The 18,300-nt window shown below is 38.1% G+C and overlaps 3 protein-coding genes across 4 annotated transcripts; 1 reads left to right on the top strand and 2 right to left on the bottom strand.

Moving 5' to 3' along the window:
• Positions 1 to 282: 282 nt before the first annotated feature.
• On the top strand, positions 283 to 3,823 carry LOC149379315 (HIT-type Zinc finger family protein). Of its 2 annotated transcripts, none has more exons than XM_089603175.1 (6): positions 283 to 679; positions 796 to 935; positions 1,036 to 1,108; positions 1,441 to 1,594; positions 2,271 to 2,312; positions 2,424 to 3,823. In XM_089603175.1, exons 2-6 carry the CDS (start codon positions 856 to 858, stop codon positions 3,302 to 3,304), a joined length of 1,230 nt encoding a protein of 409 aa, XP_089459301.1. In that variant the 5' UTR covers positions 283 to 679; positions 796 to 855; the 3' UTR covers positions 3,305 to 3,823. The 2 variants fall into 2 exon arrangements, with proteins under 2 accessions (XP_089459301.1, XP_089459302.1); XM_089603176.1 differs by having other exon boundaries at positions 768 to 935.
• A 181-nt stretch (positions 3,824 to 4,004) lies between these two features.
• Positions 4,005 to 4,874, bottom strand: LOC149379314 (FKBP-type peptidyl-prolyl cis-trans isomerase). The gene is made up of 2 exons (XM_089603177.1): positions 4,157 to 4,874; positions 4,005 to 4,055 (listed from the first exon to the last, which is right to left on the bottom strand). Exon 1 carries the CDS (start codon positions 4,716 to 4,718, stop codon positions 4,158 to 4,160), a length of 561 nt encoding a protein of 186 aa, XP_089459303.1. The 5' UTR covers positions 4,719 to 4,874; the 3' UTR covers positions 4,005 to 4,055; position 4,157.
• Positions 4,875 to 10,039: 5,165 nt separating this feature from the next.
• On the bottom strand, positions 10,040 to 12,784 carry LOC149379313 (ABC transporter G family member 16-like). The gene has a single exon (XM_089603768.1). It carries the CDS (start codon positions 12,307 to 12,309, stop codon positions 10,216 to 10,218), a length of 2,094 nt encoding a protein of 697 aa, XP_089459894.1. The 5' UTR covers positions 12,310 to 12,784; the 3' UTR covers positions 10,040 to 10,215.
• Between the last annotated feature and the right edge of the window lie 5,516 nt (positions 12,785 to 18,300).

Raw genomic sequence — 18,300 nt, 5'->3', positions numbered from 1 at the left:
TCTGTCAACTAAAATTAGAAATTTTTTTAATTAACCAACGTTTTTTAAATTTTGTATAAATAGTCAATGTTTTGTAAGTTTTAAATGGCCAAAATTTTGATAGAACATTTCAATCAATTTATATGTGTATATATTTGATCATGACTATTATTTACTAAAAAATTTACTAAAAGTTGACTGACTGGCAAATCAAAACGATAAATAAGTCTATACTTAATGGACTCAAATATCTAGTTTTCCCCTCAAAAAAAAAAAAAAAAAAAATCTAGTTTTCGTGTTATTTACTGTTCATCTTATTTTGTTCACCTTATTTCTTCTTCTCCATTCTTTCTCACCGCTGTCTTTCTCTTCCTCCCTCTCTCACCGACTCTCGTCCCCTCTCTCCTGAACAACGCCACCACCCTTTCCCCCTCTTCCTCTCTCTCCCGCGCGACCAGCGACCAGGCGCCGCCATCTCTCCCTCTCGCCTGTTGTCTCTCTGTCCTCGCGCTCACTCGACGCGCGCTTCCGATTCCTCTGCGCGACTTGACAGGACTCTTTCTCCTCCGCCGAGTCCGCCTCTGCCAAGCCGCTTCCGCCCCGTCGCCGACCTCTGCTCTGTCCTCGCTGGCAACGACGCTTCCGAAAAATCTCGGTCGGCCGTTTCCGCTGTCTTCGTCATCGGCTTCCAGACTTTTAGGTTTGTAAATTAGGGGTTTATATAAAAATATATACTTTTTATTTAGCATTTTAGCTTCTAATGGAATATCGGATACTCATTTCTGGAGGCTTCGGTTTCTCATCTGGTTTCCACAGGCGAATCACCCGACCTTACCTTCTTACAGAAATAAAGTTGCTCCGAGCTAGGTTTTGGCTATGGCGGACGATATTATCAGCCACAGCAAACCTTCCTCTCCGTCGCCGCTCGATCCTCCGTCTCGGATAGTCTGCCACGTGTATGTTCTTGCCCAACTTGCTCCTGGTATTTCTGCATCTCTAGTTTCGACATTTAATCTACTTTGAAATGAACAAGTCATTCCGTGTGTGGAAATTCAGGTGCGAGAAACAGTTTTCTCAATACACTTGCCCTCGATGCAACTCGCGGTACTGTTCTCTGCACTGCTACAAGGTGTGTATGTGTATATGTGTGTGTATAGACTATATTGAGAGAGACAAATTTCTTTTATGCCAAATGTCCTTCAGAATCTAAACGTTGAACTTCGAAAGGCTTTGACTCACCAACATCGTGCTTGTTTTCAAACTTGTAAACATCTAAAGCAAACCCTCATTGTGGGTTTGATTTTCAAATTTTCTAATGGCCTAATATTCTACTTTGGTGGTTGGATGATCTTAGTGGATGATTTATTTTATTTTGTTATATGTGCTATTTTATTGATGATTTTTTTTTTCTTCTTCCATTGAGTTTGATATAATTATTTCCCTTTCATATGATGTTGGCAGTCCCACAGTCTTCGTTGCACAGAGTCCTTTATGCGCGAAAACGTTGTTGAGGAGCTTCAACATTTGAAGCCTAATGACGAGACGAAGGGGAAAATGCTAAACATACTAAAGCGATTTCATTCTGAAGAAGAAACAGAAGATATGAACGAGGAAGGTATGTATCTGTTTCTATAAAGTTTTTGAGTTTTCATTGATGAAGAAGTTCACTTAGGAGGCCTGGTCTGAACTACTTGTTGCTACTTAGGATTGTTGTTAAGGTGCTATTGGAATTGCTTGGGATTATTTATTTTAGTGTTTCGTATCTGAGTTGTGATCGATTGTATGACCTAAGTTCTTACAAAATCTTGGGGCCTCTGGGAACTCAGAACCTAGTGAGGCGAACCTAGAATACCCACCATTGTAAAAAAAAAAAAAAAAAAAATAATGTGTGTGTTGAAAGGTGCGCTATCTTTAGGTGTGATTTCCCCTAAAAACAAAAAACTTGTGGCCGCTTAGAGGGTGTCCCGGTTAATCGTCATGGGCTTGTAGTTTTAGTCTGGTGTACCCTGGGTTCGCACACTTATACCCAAAAGAAAGTAAGATTGAACATCTTATAATAGGAATTTGACTAGTTGCGTATAGTTGATTGAATTTATAACCAGCTTACGAGGGAAATGTTCATTGGGGCTATGCAGTGATTGACCATTTAATTTTGTGGAAGATCTATCTTGTTTGTTTATACTTTATTAATTTGCAGTTTTTAAAAAAAAAAAAAAAAAATTTAATCTCAGTGATAAATTCTGCCTTTTGCTAGCTTTATTAACAGTAATTGTCATAATTTTCTTTTCCAGCTTCAACTTTATCTGAGCAGACCATACAAAAGTTTATATCCGGTGAGACATTCAATCTTCTGAACAACATATCTAGTTCCTAGCATTTTTAGATATATTTCTTGCGTTTTGTTACAACTGGCTGAAGCGGTGCCAAAATATCGGTCTTTACAGAAGGTCAACTCAGTTTTGACGATCTATCTTCGGAAGAAAAGAAAATATTCCGAAGAGCTATTGCATCTGGAGAACTGAGCAGAATGATTGAGCCTTGGGATCCTTGGTGGACGACTCCCTCGGCAAGAACAATAACTCTCAGCCGCGAAGGAGCTCAACTCGTCCAAGCAATCCCCGAGAGAGAGGACTCACCGTCCCCCGAGTTTGAAAGCCAAGCCAAGCAAGCGAGCGAAATCCCTCGCGGCCCCGAAAGCCCTCTGCCTCCGCTTCGCCAGCTAAGCTCCGCCGAGCCCTCGCCGCTCCTAACACTGCACCTCGTTGACATCATATATAGCTACTGTTTCACGCTCCGCTTTTACAACGGCGATTGGAAATCGGATCCCAGTGGCTCCGCCTCAGTGGCGTTGAGTATCTCCTCTGTCCTGGGCCGGCCCGAGAAGCCACAGACGTTGATGGAGGCTCTGTCGTATTGCCTCGAACAGACCTGCTCTCCGACGTACAAGCACACGGGCGGTTTACAGTTCGGATTGGGTCTCGTCGAAGACGCGGTGGATCTTCTTACTTTAGGCCGCGGTGCGTTGTTGTGTTTGCTCTCTGACTTGCGTAGGCTGATTCAAGCCGGGATAAAGGAGGTTAAATCGGAGACGTCACGGAATTTGGGAAGCCGCGGTGTGAAGAATAAGCTCAAGCTTGCTGAGAGGAAGATATATTTCGTAATGTGTTGGGTTAATGAGCAACCCGGCGAGGCGTGGTTGTCCTTGGCAGCGCTGGTGAGGGCAGAGAAGGCCTCCGCATTGGAGTACTCTCGTGTTTGTGTTTCGACCAAAGCTCAGAAGAATCCAGAATCTTCAAATAAGGTTCTAATTGAAGAGATAGAATGACCAACTGAGTCAACTATGTTTTATTTATTGCCTTTAGGGATGCATCAGAACATAGGTTTTTTTTTACCTCTCCGGAAGAAAAGTTGTCAATGGTGTAGCTGCTGAGTTTAAGAGTTGTAGAGAGTAAAGTGTTCTGAAGTTAGTTTATTCAATGAAAACAAGTTAAATACAAACCATTCCAAGAGAAGCAGTGGTTGCAACAGATTATTGGTATGAAATAGTTTGAACCTAATTGTCATAATCAAAGTAAAAAATAAAAATAAAACTTTGTGCCGAGTAAGTAAGATGTTGCATTACTGAATTTTATATATTTTCTTCGGATTTCCATTGGCCTCCGTTTCTTTATTTTTTTTTTAAACTTGGCTAAAAAAACGTTATTTACTAACTTGGAAAAGATAAGAAATGAATAAGAATGCTTGTTTTGACTGAACTCTCACAGAGGCTTGGTTTCTTAATGAAATTCTCCGAAACATAAGCATGAAATTTCTGTCTACATTAATCATTCGAATTTCGTTTATGAAGAAACATGCTCAGCGCTCTCTTTCTCCCTCACACTTCTTACGTTATTCATGCAAAACTCACCCTCCAAACTCCACCTAAAGCAGAGCGAGCCTCACTGAAGGCAAAGCAAAGTGTTGTGATTCAGTCGAAATACAATAACCAAGCTTTAGAATTCGGAATAAAAAAAAGAAAACAAAAAAACCACGTACATTTCGGTCAACTTGTATTATCCTTCTCAGTTTAATTACATCTGAATATGATCACCATTCAAAAAAAAAAAAAAAGAATGAATCAAACAAACAGTAATAAAGCATACAAAGCGAACATGGAAGTTTCCGATGATTGATTTACTCTATTTTTTGGGAGGTGGCCAGACGCTGAGCCTCTCCTTCTCAAACTTGACGAAGAGAGTCATGGCGGCGGCCACGAAGTAGAGCTGAGTGAACACCACCGCCGGCGCGTGGAAGCTGAACACGCTCTTCCCCGTCGCCAGCTCCACCGATATCAGCGCCGCCAGCCCCACCGCCGCCGCCACTCCGTTCAGCTTCTCGCTGTACGGACTCATCCCCGCCTCCACCTTCATCCCTCCCACCGCCGACTTCGGTTCTCTCAGAGCCACCGGAGGAAGGTACAGCGTCGCCGCCGCCGACTCCGGCGAAGAGCCGCTCTGCGACTTGCGCGTCTTTCGGAGCTCGGCCTTCTTGCCGGTGCCGGAGCGGTACTTGACGCGGTTGAGGCGCGCCTCGAAGGCGTCCTCCTCGCCGGCGGGTTGGTCGGAGGAGGAAGGGGTGGTTGTTTCGGCGTCTGAGTCTGTGGTCGCTCTGGTGGCGAACTTTGGCGGCGCGTGGAGCTTTGCGCGTGGGAAGGGGCTGCGGAGCTGGAGAGACGACGGTGGTGGTAATAAGCTTGCCATTCGATTTTTTTAGCTTTTTTATTTTTTGTTTTTTTTGGCAGGAGTTGTTAGTTTTGTGAGTTCCCTTTTTTTCGATTCTCTCCCATCTGCTGGTTTTTGCTTTTGGATAAGACTCATCGTATCCAACCATTTTCCACTTGATATTTCTTCTAATTGCTTTATATCATGGATTGAAATCCCGGGGGAACCGGACGGAAGCCGGTCGGGATCCCTTTTTTTTAACTCCTCGGCACCGGAACCACCAAAAACGGAAGTTTCCGGTGATTCCGACGGAACTGGACCGGGAACAAGTGAGGAACCCGGTTCTTACTTCCCGGTCCGGTTCACTTAAAAAAAAAAAAAAAAAACCGGCTATAAAAATCTTGATTCCCCCAAAATTTTCTCATTTGTGCGGTTTGAGCTCGCCAACTTTCCGCCGCGACCAAGTTGATTTCTTCCCAGATCCCGCCCGGATCCCGCCGTGCCGCCAGCTTCCCGACGCGACGTAGGTGATTTCTTCCCAGATCCCGCTGGATCCCGCCTTTTCCGGTGAGCTTCCCGACGTGTATATGTTTTTTTTTTTATTTTTTTTTTTTATGATTTTGAGTGTATTTTTTGAAATTTGTTGATAATTATTGAAGATTAAGTATAAATTGATAGTTGTGAACATGAATGTAGTGTTTATTTAGAGTTTGTCTTCACGTTTCTAATTTTTTTGTAATTAATCCGAATTATGTTGTAATTTTGTGATTAATTAGTGATGATTAAATTTATGTTGAACTTGTTTATTGATTTATGAAGAAATTGTTATGAGTTGTTTTTAATTTTAGAGTTTGTGTTCATGTTTATAATTTTTTTGTAATTAATCCGAATTATTTTGTAATTTTTTTATAAGTTAGTCATGATTAAGGTTATGTTGAACTTGTTTATTGATTTATGATGAAATTGTTATGAATTGTTTTTAATTTTAGAGTTTGTGTTCATGTTTATAATTTTTTTGTAATTAATCCGAATTATTTTGTAATTTTTTTATTAGTTAGTGATGATTATGGTTACGTTGAACTTTGTTATGAATACGATTCATGATTGTTAGTTTAATGATATCATGTCATTTACGTCTAGCAATGACGTTGATGACTTGTCCTACAACTTCGGATCGGTATCAATTGGTCATCAAGGCACCGAGTCCTCTTATGATGACGGATCTTCCAGTTACAACCAGGACTACTATGCATCAAGTCAAGCTCCCGAAACGGTGCGACCAGTTCCAGGTTATCCTCTCCACTCCATGTATGTTGCTTCATCTCAGTATGAGTACGACTATCACTTGGACAGGTACTTTCGTGCATGTGCTCATTATATGACTTGGTATGATTACTGTATAACCGCTGCATACGATCGCTATGAGTAGTCATTTCATTTATATCCCTTTTATGTTGAATTTGTTGAACTATAGTATTTGGTGGATTGTGTTCAACTTTATCATTTTTGTTTGTACTATTGAACTTACTTTTTGTTGTGTTTGTAATTTGGTATTGTGTTGAAACATTTTACACTATTTTTAATTTTATGAATTTTATCCTACGTACTTTGTATGTTTTTTTGTATATTTATTTTCTGAATTCCCCTCGGTAAATACGGTATTTGACGGTATTCCTCTACGGTAACGGTAAGTTCAACGGTATCGGTTTCCTTTTTTTTCCTGCTTTCGCCGGTATTCCTTTACGGTACCAGGGGTTACCAGTAAATTCTGAAGCTCGGAACGGTAACGGTAACGGTATTTCGATCCTTACTTTATATATATATATATATATATATATATATATATATATATATATATATATATATATATAATTGTTTATTTGTGCGCAATTCCAAAACTTCAATAAACCATGGCATTTAGCCATAAAACAACAAAAACCTCCTTCCTATGGAGAGATGGCCCACTGGCAGAGCTTACATAACCGACGGGGACAAATAAAACGATCCACAGTTGCTAAGATCCGATATATAATTTTAACTAGCTGATGCAAAATGAACTTATAAATAATGACAATATTTGAAGAATTTGTTTTTCCATCGCTTTACCAAGCTGTCTCGTGACGAAAGATCGAGAGAGCAAGGATTTTGAGTTTTAGAAGTTCATATATGCCTAAGTAAGTATCAAGATCGTGAAATATTAAGACTTTGAGTTTTGAGCTGTAAGGTGAGCTTTCCGTGTATAAATTGATACACGAAGGTCGAGTGGTTTTTCTTGTTCTATACGTAGACGACATCCTACTAATTTGTAATTATGTAAAAAGGTTGTCCGAGTTCATGTTCAAATCAAGACATTGGTGTAAAAAAATAGAGGAGACTATGTCTTCAGGATCAAAAGCTGATAGGATAATGGTTCACTTAACTACGAAGGATTCCGGTAAGGGACCGCTTCCTTTTCGTTATAGAGTTCACGTATCTAAGAAGCAATCTCTTAAAATCTCACGAATGGGACATTAGATATAGTCCGAGCACTTTTAGTTGTAGCATGTCTCATGTATGCGATGCTTTACGATATTGTGAACGTAGTATGTAGATTGATCTCCAACCCTAGACACGACCACTAAGTTGTTGTTGAGCACATACTCAAGAATCTTTGGAGAGCGCTTTCATAATCAAGTGGTCTCATGATATCGATTCAAATTCCATAAATAGTGTAAAGTTGCTCTGTTGGTAACACAAAAACTCCACAAATGGTGTATTTTTTATAGGGCAAACTAGCAACGTAGCCTTTTTGAAACGTGGTATTTAAGATCTATCTCACGTTTGGTAAATTTTGTAATCTAGTCATTTACTGAAATTTACGACTATGAAATGTCGAATATACCCTTGTGTGGTTTAAATGAGTGAAAATAAAACAGTAGCCAACGTTTGAGTCCTACTAATAAGCAAGTCAACAACATCATCAAGTTTAGTACTTGGATTCAAATTTGAATATTTAAAAGGAAAATCATTAATGAATATAATATAAGAAACAAATTAAATATTGATTAAAATAAGTAACTTGTGAATCGTCAATAAATTTTTGTTAATTTTTATTTATGCGTGTAATAAGTAATCGAAAATAAACCAAAATAAATAGACGAGATATTCAATCGACTTTTAAACAAAGGATAAACATGTAAATTGTTAAATGATTAATAAAAGTCACGTCATCAATTGTGGCTATGTTTGAAACTTAGCTGAAACGTTGGTTAGATTGTAATTTGCACGTTTCAAATAGCTTAGTCATCAATTGTGGCTATGAAATAAATAGTGTTTTCAAATTTCGTGTAATACTACTCATTTGGTGTTTACACCAAAATATTTAAGGATTATTATAATTTAATCAATTCATATTAAATAATTAAAATGTATATATTTTAGATTAAATGTATACTTAGTAGATAATTTGGTTAATTTAAAAATATATATTAGAATATTCTCGTTGGTGTAAAATATGGTACTATTAGAGTAAAATTAAAATTTGGTGTAAAAATCACACCATTTATTTTAGTTATCATTGGAGATGCTCTAGTAAAAGATGATTATGTTTGTAATGATATGCACAAACTTATTTCTCTCTAAAGATGAATCAATGAAGTAAAGGGTGTACAAAGATCTGATGTCATATCCAAGAAATTTGTTTATGTGGATCAACATGATCTGGTCGACCATCGACTTTGGGTAACTTTTGGTAAGTCCTTGAAGTAGATTGAGGCCTCGAGACACTTCATTGTCGTATTATTTAACCGCGCAGTAAGCTGTAAATTGATCTTGTTGATCAACTTTAAGTATTAATTATATATGGTACTTTATGTGACATGGCAAGATTTGTATTTTACCAACACAAATAAATATAATAACATAAAATATTCAAACAGAGTGTTTATACAAAATACAACTTAACTTTGAACAAATAAGGAGACTATATGTCAGTAACCTTAAATATGGGCAAACGATAATCACATTTTTTTTTGCTCGGAAGATAATCACATCTTAAATTCCCCTTCTTCATGATATGCTTTCAATTTATTGCGCTCACAATTGAATAATTGTGGCCGATTTCGTTCTGTCAAACTGTTAATGTAAATCAATACCCACACCCACTTTTTGTGCACGTTAGTAATATTTAATGCAATAGTTTGCAGCATATATATGTATGTGGCTAATATTTGTCTACGACATCTGTCAGAATTCATACGAAGAGTTATAAATTTATAATAAAACAAAATGTATATGATATAACTAACTCCATGCATGGCACATGAGATTTATCTTAGTTTATAGTTTATTTGATTTGATTAATTATTAGATAATTAAACTACAAATTTGACGTAGAGAGCCTAAAATAGTCATTTACGTAAACCCCCTCTATTTGTATATGAAATTAATTTTTTTAGTCACAAAATAAATAAATAAAAACTTTCCAATACGAGTGGCACACAAATTATAAATAACCAAAGATAATCAGTTGGACTATTCTCGGTTGTGGACTACCTGATCAGATATATACTTCACGTTTCCAGTGCCTGTGTCAATGTGTGCCTGTGCCTGTACGCGTGAGGGGGTGTATCAAGGATAGTCCCACATCGATTGGATATTACGATCTTGGACTCTTTATAAAGTTTGTAGGTTACTCCTCTAATAACCAAACTTGGTTTTAGATGGAACCCCACACCCTTTAAGATGACTACAACTACATTCGAATTAACTTGGGTTCAGTCACTATTGTGATATATCAAGCTATACCACTCTACAAGGCACCAAAAATATATTGTGATAACTTGAGTACTATGTCTCTTTGCAGCAAATTGAGTGTTACATTCAAGAACAAAACATGGGGAAATACTTTCATTTTCTTCGAGATAAAGTTCTCCACAAGTCGCTTCAAGTGCAATTCACACCATTTGAGAGCAACTTGCTGATGGCCTAGCGAAGCCTCTAACGTGTGAAATTATGCCATTATATAAGTGTACATTTTGTACGTGAATAGTTAGTTGAGAAAAATAACAGGATTCAAAGAGAATTCATTTCCCTCTCGTTTCTCTTTCGTCATATCTCTCTCGACTCTCAACTCTTACATGTATAAACCTCAAATAGATTGGTGAGTAGTGTGTTTTATTATATTAAATTTATATTGTTCGTCACACAAATAATCTTAGGCTATTAGTAAGCATTAAAGCAGGACAAGGAACGAAATTAAACTACATTCGCAATATCGCATACATATTGTATTCTTACCAGTAATTAGAGTAGCAGTATAATTAAGAAAGTATATTTATTTATATATATTTGTAACTCTGAAACATATATAACAGATAATAAAAAAAAAACGTGTATTTAAAATTTATGAAACTAACTTATTACAGTAAGTCGAATAGTAAAAATAATTAATTCCTCAACCCAAAATACAAAAAAAAAATACAAGATAAAAAGAGGACAAATTAAAAGTCCCGCCAAACCCAACCAACCCTCCACCAACCAAACGACGGAGAATCGCTTACCTCCGCTTGTTCTTGCTTCCGAGGAGGAGCGACAAGTAGAATAGAATCCTGAAGAAGAAACCCCAGGCGACGGTGACCCAGAAGCAAGCCCACTTGCTGAGGTCCGTGACGCCTTGCTTTTTGAGGATATCGACTCCGGTGGTGAGGCACGTTGTGGCGGTGATCCTCGTCCCGAGGCTGTCGCTGATCCCGGAGAGGAGTCTGAGCTTGATGGCCTCGGGGACGTCCCCGAGCGGCGTGTTGTCGAAGATCTGAACGCCGCGGACGAAGCACCGCGTCGAGTCCCCGAACTCGTTCTGCAGCACGGCCTCGTAGGGATACTTGACGAGCGAGAGGTAGTGGAACCAGATCCAGTAGGGCGGGATTCGGTCGCGGGTTATGAAGAAGCCGCTGAAGAGGAGAAAGTAGGCGAGGATTGCGACGACCACGGTGTATCCGATCATGACTTGGGGTACGACGCCGGAGAGGAAGGTGACGAACGAGCTTCCCGCCCAGAAGGAGGCGAGGATGATGAGAAAGTAGAATCCGAATCCGCCGCCGAGCCCCACGGCCCAGAAAGTGGCGGCGGCGAAGGCGAGGGCGAGGAAGGCGAGGCCCGGGAGGGCCGATATGGCGTGGGAGACCACGTAGGAGGATCGGCGGTACGCGTTGTAGGCCGTCTCTCTCATGAAGACGAACCGCTCTTGGAGGAACACGGGCAACGCGTCGGCGCAGGTGTAGAAAGTGGTGGACATAGCGAAGGCGATGAATCCGAGGCGTTCTTGGACTCCTTTCGGTGACTCGTCGAGGCGCCAGAAGACGGTGGCGAGGATGAAGCCCGTGACGAGGACCGCCCCGAGCCGGATCCCGAAGAGCTCCGGCATCCGGCGGGAGTTCGTGGCGGCTCGGCGAGTTAGGGAGAGAATCTCGATCCAGGGAGGGTTGGCGAAGGTCGGGACGGAGACGGAGCGGGACGGGTCGGCGTTGGCGGCGCCGGAGACGAGCTTTCCCCGGGAGATGCTGGCGCTGATGGCCTCCTTGAGGGAGATTTCCGGTTGGTGGTGGTGGTGGTGACGTGTCTTTTTCAGCTGCCAGGCTTTGTTGAAGTCGACGAGGGTTTGGGTGGCGCCGGGGACGGAGTCGAGTTGGCGGATTAGGTCTAGAGTGAACTCCGTGCGATTCTCGTTGTCGGGGATTGGGTTTCCGAACTCCGAGAAGAACGGGTGGAGCTCGGCCGGAGATCCGGCGAAGACGGGGGAGCCGCGGGACAGGAAGAGAAGCCGGTCGAGGAGTCCCAAAATCCGGTAGCTGGGCTGGTGAACGGACATGACCACGACGCTTCCGCTTCGGGCGATGCGCTGGAGGACCTTGACCACCATGAACGCGCTGGTCGAGTCGAGCCCGGAAGTGGGCTCGTCGAGGAACAGCACGATGGGGTCGTGGACGATGTCGGTCCCGATGGAGACGCGCCGCCGCTCTCCGCCGGAGATTCCGCGGTGGCCCTCGTCGCCGATGACGGTGTTGGCGGCGGCGCGGAGGCCGAGCTGGTCGATCAGGGCCTGGACTCGGGCCCGCTTCTTGGCGGGGCCGATGGAGCGAGGGAGCCGAAACTCCGCCGCGAACATGAGCGTCTCTTCCACGGTCAGCATCGGAAACAGAAGGTCGTCTTGCATCACGTACGCCGATATCACTTTCAGCATCCGCGACTCCAAAACCTCGCCGTTCAGCGTCGTCGTCCCTTTCAAGCTTCCCTTCGCGATGCGGTTCGCCAGCGCGTCGATCAGGGTTGACTTTCCCGACCCGCTCGCGCCCAGGACGGCCAAAATCTCGCCGTCCCTGGCCTCGCCGGAGACCTCGTTCAGGAGCGTCTTCGTCCCCGAGAAGGACAGCTTCTGACGCACCCGAACGCTGTACGTCAGCTTGTTGAAGGACAGCACGAAGGGGACAGCCGTCGCCGTCGCCGCCGCCGCCGCTCCTCCTCCGCCGGCGACGTCTACGACGTGGTGCACCGGAGTCTCGCTTCCGTCGCCGGAGGCTTCCTTCTGCACGTCTCCCACCTGCTTCAGCAGCTGCCCCAGCGTCGGCGAGTTATCTGCCACCACCCGCGACATCGATCCAGACTGCCCGGAATATTCTCTTTTTCTTTCTTTCTTTATTGGTTGCTTAATAAGATCAGAAAGAAGTTGAGAATGAGAATGGTATGTGTGTGTGTGTATATACAAACGAACTAACTTTTGTTTTGTATATAATTTTATTGGTGTGGTAGTTAAGGCCGTGTATAGTCTCTCTCTCTCTCTCTCTCTCTCTCTCTCTCTCTCTCTCTCTCTCTCTCTCTCTGGCTCGCTGGGAATTGTACTCGCAACACGCGTTACGTGCCTCCTCTGAAAATATGGGGTTTTATTTGCTGCTGCAAAACACAACCCTAAATAACAAAAAGAAGAGAAGAGAAGATAGAGATATTTTTTTTATATCAAGTCTCTTCTTTCTGAGTTGAGTATACTGTCTCTAAACTCTCCCGGGTTGGGATTGGCAGGTGTTTGTTAAAACTCAAAAGTATTCATATATATACGTATATACAACTTAGATGGGAAGAGAGAGTAATAAATAGTTTTTCTCTTATTTTGGGCAAATTCAAATGTACCCTTTTTTTCTGTGACGAAGGAAGGAAGGTTTGGGAGGTGAGAGAGAGGTGGCCAACGACTGACTAAAGCAGCCTTTTTGTCCATACGTGACCGATCGCCACTTGTCGAGCTCTGCTTGGTGGTCTGAGGACACGTGGCGGAATGGGTATTAATGAGCCGTTTCGGTCGCGTTTTTTTTAGGGGCTGCATGATAATTAATTAGGTTGGGTGTTGATCAACTCTTGGCGTAAGGTAAACCTTTTCACACTAGAGATTATATGTTTCTAAACTTTTTGGTTTACTGTTAGTACTAATTAATTTTTTCCGCTGTTATTTTAATGTATAAAAGGAAAGCATCGGAATTCGTTATGGATTTACCAAAGCTAAATATGTCATCTTTATTATTTATTACCAACTTCTAGTCTCTTCTCTCTTAGCTGTAAGTTGATAATTTTGAGCGGTACTCTAAGTATGGGATGTTTCTTAACGGCTAAGAAGTCTTGGTTTGCAAGTAATTGATTATAACTGAGCACAGTGAAAAGATTTAGGGCTTGTATCAAGTATTTTCTCTTTTAGGGAAACACAAAATATAATAATAACAACAGATAAAATTTTATGTACTTTTGCATAAAACAAGTAAAATTGATTGCATAATATCTACCACTTGATCAAGATATAATCATCCAACTGCGATGCTCAATTATCAAGATAAAGTAATGGTGGTAGGACCATTTGCTTAAATTTTGTACGTACCATCTCTTTATACCTTTATTTCGTGATTAAAACTTATTGTTGTCTTTGCTCTACATTATTACTTAATGTCGTATTATCTTACTTTTGTTTGAAAATTTGTTTATTTCTTACTACCTGCTTTACAAAATTAATACACTTGACTATAAAAAATAATTGTGCTACTAAAAAAACCAATAATAATGTGATATAAATTAATAAAGGGGATACTATTTAATCGAGAACATATAATCCTAATGTATACATTTCTTGTATTTTGAGTCTCTATATAATAACTAAGCTAACTTCAGCAAGAAAACCCCGCCCAGCCTTCTCCAATATTTGAGTATTGACTTTTCTTCCAACTTTCAATCATGTTTACTTACCTCCAATAAATAAATTAGAGGCTACTTTATTATATTTACCTAAATATCATATGCACATCCAGGCACGAAACCACGTAGTGCTCAGGGAGTATTATAACCCTTTATAAAAAAAAAAAAAGTTTGCACTTTTTTCTCAATTTTTTAATTTTTTTTTTTAATTTATCCGAAATATTTACAAATTAACCATATTTCTCAACTTTTTTTTTTCGTATATTAACTCCCTAACTTGAATTCCGTTCATGTGCACATCCTTATTAGATGGACTTTTTTTTTCTTCCCTTTTCATCGTTATTTGTAGTTTCCGATTAAATGAAAACGAAGTGATGTGTGAATCCTAGCTATAACTTTGGTGGACTATAAATGGACGATGGTACAAGTATTATCTCTATGTAATGCAAATAAATAAACGCAAAAAAATTCTCGTCCTAATTACATTTAATATCACTTAATTAATTATCTGCCACGCAGCTCTTTCTTGCCTTGACTATTATAAAATGTTGGAGAATTGTACTGTTCTAGTAATTTGGAGAAGCTTGCATTGCTTGGTAGTTGTTGCAGATAGGCAACCGTATAGAGGCTTACCAAATTGCAAGCTAACTCACACCTACAAACAAAAACAAAAACAATAATAATAAGATAAAACTGAATAAAGGTCACCAAAGTCAATTTACTGGATCACCGTATGGCATGGTCATGGAGCCCCATGGTCATCATGTGAAAATGCCCTCATTTTCTAATCCCAGCAATTTCAAGGTCAAATCTGAAGTTTGTTAAATCTTCACCAATTTTGGCATATTACGGCTTTGTTTAAGATGGAAAGTAAAAATTTGAAGAGAAATCAATATTGTCTATTGTGTTAGAAATTAATAAATTTTTGAGAATTTTAAAAAGAGCCTACGACAAAGTGAAAATGGACTTTCTAAAGAAAATTGAATCTCAGTATAGTAATAGACGTTTTTTTTTAAACCTCAATCGAAACACAATTCAAATACAATCCATATATAACAAAAGAGTATATTTTCTTCAGATTTTTGTTTACCTCAATCCATATACAACAAAAGAAATATAAATGATTCTCATTTACTATTTCCTCTCATTTTCCAAGTTCCACTCCACACAAGCACAACCTATGACTTCGTATTATTTCCCCCTTTAAATTGCTCTTTTTTTTTTATGTATTTAAAACACTTTGACTACTGCAAAAATATGAATGATGCTATTTGCTCAGAGCACATCACACAATAAATATTTGTCCGGCTACAATGCGTGTTGTAATTAGTGGGGACTCGATTATATACGTCACAGTAGGTGCATTCCTTTTGAAATGCAGAACATCTTACGATTTTAATGCAAATCCTTCATATCAAACTTCAAATTACCCGCCTTATTTTTTTTAGATGTAAACACCGCTAAATAGTACTCATATATATATATATATATATATATATATATTAATTAGTTTATTTTCTAATTTACTCAGGGGTTAGTTGTCGACATGTGCCAGATTAATTTTGGATCTAGTCTACGTTTGACAATTTTTAGGGATATAGTCAAATGGCTTACGTGGCAATAATTAAGATCTGATTTGCCTTTATTTATTAACAAATTCGTCACTTTCTCTTTTCTTTTTTTAAATAATTTTTTTTGCATCAAAATTTCGAAAATTCGTATTTTTCTCATACGAACTCGAAATTGAGTGATTTCAGATCCTACAAATTCGTGACGTCGAGATCTTCAAAAATAGCCCATTGTGTTTGATGAAAAATTATGTTTAATGCATCATATTTACGTTTCCATTTAATTTTTTTTTTTTATAATTTCAAAAAATTTCAGTTATTTCCATATTTAAGGTAGTAACGTGATTTTTCTACATCTATGGTATTAAATATGATTTTTCATCAAACACAATGGATCTATTTTTGAAGATCTCGGCGTCACGAATCCGTAGGATTTGGAATCACTCAATTTCGAGTTCATATGAGATAGATATGAATTTTTTGAAGTTTTTATGTAAAAAAAAAAAGTGTAGGAAAAAAGTAGGGGAGAGAAAATGACGAATTTGTTAATAAATAAGGACAAATCAGACCTTAATTATTGCCACATAAACTTGTTGGTTATTTCCCTAAAAGTTGTGAAACATAGACTAAAAACAAATTTAATAGTTTCAATTTAGCTATTTTGCTACACTGTCCTATATATAATACCCGACTATTATTTTTTATTTTTATATTTAGTATTATTGGCTTAAAATGGAGCAACCTCTAACATTTAAACCAACAAGTCATTCAAATTTATATTAAATTATCTTAGCATTGAGTATTGACATTATAACTATTTTAATTTTTTAAAATAACCGTCAGTAAGTGATTTATCAATCGATAAATAATTTTCGGTATGTTAATAGTAATTACTCGTCATTTTTTTTATTTATCCGTCGATATTCTCATAGAGACGGTTAACCCGTAGATAAAAAATGTGACATAATTTTCGGTAATATAAATTCAAACATGAGTTTTTACGCTACTACAAAAATGGACATTAGTGGCGCACAAAAATCGTTTTGGAAACGATTTTGCGGTACATATAAAAGCGCCGCGAAAGCGGATGATGCTAAAAGTATTTCATAATGTTATATATATATATATATATATATACATATATTTATAATCACTAATATAATATATAACTTTTAGACATAGAAAAAAAAAAAAAAAAAAAAAAAAAACAGACGCGACTGGTCAAAAATTTTCAAAATTTCATTCGCGTTAATATTTTTCTATTTTTGTAATTTTATTCGAGGATAGATGCAAATTTTCGCGTATATATTAATAGAAATATACATTATTTGAAAACTTTAGAACAAAATAGGCGATACATTTGCCTCTCTTATTTTACGAATAAAAATATAGTTGTGACTAGTTGCGTCAATGTCAACTAAAAGATACATACGTGATTAGTCATAATGAAACACTTATATTTGTACGAGCGTCAATACATTTTTCTTGTGATTTTATAGTGTAAGTTATCATAGAAACATAAATAGAAGTGACGACGAGTTAGGAACAAAATCGATATCAAACGCTCTTATTTTTGTATGAGAAAACAACATGCACCCACATATATTTTAATTTCCAAATGCGCACTCTAACAGGCAGTGACGGATTTACATAGGGCCCAGTGACCCCCTCAGTTATTTATTTATTTTTTTAGCTCATTTAAAAAAAAATTAAAAAAACTACTCTAAAAATGTACAAATTAGCTCCACTTGAGATTTTTTTTTTCTCAAATTAAGCCCCCTTATTTTTTTATTTTTATTTTTTTTCCCAAATTTGCCACCTCCCCCGTGATAAGTTTTTCTAGATCCTTCAATGCTAACAGGTGTACTCTACAAATTTGAAACTCGAGAGTTTTATAACATATGCAAACTTTCATAATTATTGAGCTAGCCAACTTCATTAAAATGAACTAGCTCAAATGGCTAGTTCTCTATAGGCTATTTTGCTACTAAAATAAAATGAAAAACCTATTTACTATATTTTTCATAATTATAAAATATCAATCATAGATTTTTAGACTCATGACAAAACAAATCTCGATATATGTGACTATGACTTATAACTTGCCAATTTTTATATAAATTAAATGGAATTAATTGCATCCTTGACCTTTGAAAATATATTTATTTTTTAAAGAAAAAAAGAAAAGGAGAAGTCGAACTGCCAATCCAAAAAAGACCGTTTCATTCCATTTTATTAAATTTCCGGGCTAATAATTAATTTCAGTCTGATTTATCTATTTTATATTATTTAATTTATTCTGATTTTGTTTACGAAGGGCGGATATAAACCACGATATACCAATAAACAGTTCCTCTCTTAATGGCCATTTACTTCACAACAACCTTGAGATCCCTTTCTTAATATCCTAAATACTAATTTCTTTCAGAGCAAAAAAAAAAAAAAAAAAAAAAAAAAAAATCCTAAATACTGGAGGACAAGAAATAAAGTGCTTGAAAGTGTTTGGTAGAAAGATATTTTTTTTTTCTTTCTTTTTGGTTATCATAGTACTGCCTATGTATATTATTACTCCCAGTCCGATCTAACAAAAAAAATATTAGAATTACGAAGAATAAAATTGCAAACAAATTTATAGTTATTCACTCTATTGCGAGATTTACATACGCTATATCGATGAATATTTAACTATTAACCCGAATAAAAAGTTATGTTTCTTACGCTCAACAAATAACATTAGCGCTCATAATATATGTTGTAAAAATAAGGCTAATAGGTACAAATATGAAATTCTCAAAATACTCTAAAGTAGATCTACAATATTATCGTCGTAAAATATTCACAACATATCG

Source organism: Urtica dioica, chromosome 12, assembly GCF_054948205.1.
Source record: "Urtica dioica subsp. dioica isolate 48M chromosome 12, U.dioica_male_clone48M_v1_H2, whole genome shotgun sequence".
NCBI classification, from domain to species: Eukaryota; Viridiplantae; Streptophyta; class Magnoliopsida; order Rosales; family Urticaceae; genus Urtica; species Urtica dioica.
This window is presented reverse-complemented; position numbering and strand designations above follow the sequence as displayed.

Coding starts and splice junctions, on each gene's coding strand:
- LOC149379315 (XM_089603175.1), top strand. CDS start 856: ATGGCGGACGATATTATCAGCCACAGCAAACCTTCCTCTCCGTCGCCG. Junction 1,109..1,440: donor GTTCTCTGCACTGCTACAAG/GTGTGTATGTGT, acceptor TGATGTTGGCAG/TCCCACAGTCTTCGTTGCAC. Junction 2,313..2,423: donor CATACAAAAGTTTATATCCG/GTGAGACATTCA, acceptor CGGTCTTTACAG/AAGGTCAACTCAGTTTTGAC.
- LOC149379314 (XM_089603177.1), bottom strand. CDS start 4,718: ATGGCAAGCTTATTACCACCACCGTCGTCTCTCCAGCTCCGCAGCCCC.
- LOC149379313 (XM_089603768.1), bottom strand. CDS start 12,309: ATGTCGCGGGTGGTGGCAGATAACTCGCCGACGCTGGGGCAGCTGCTG.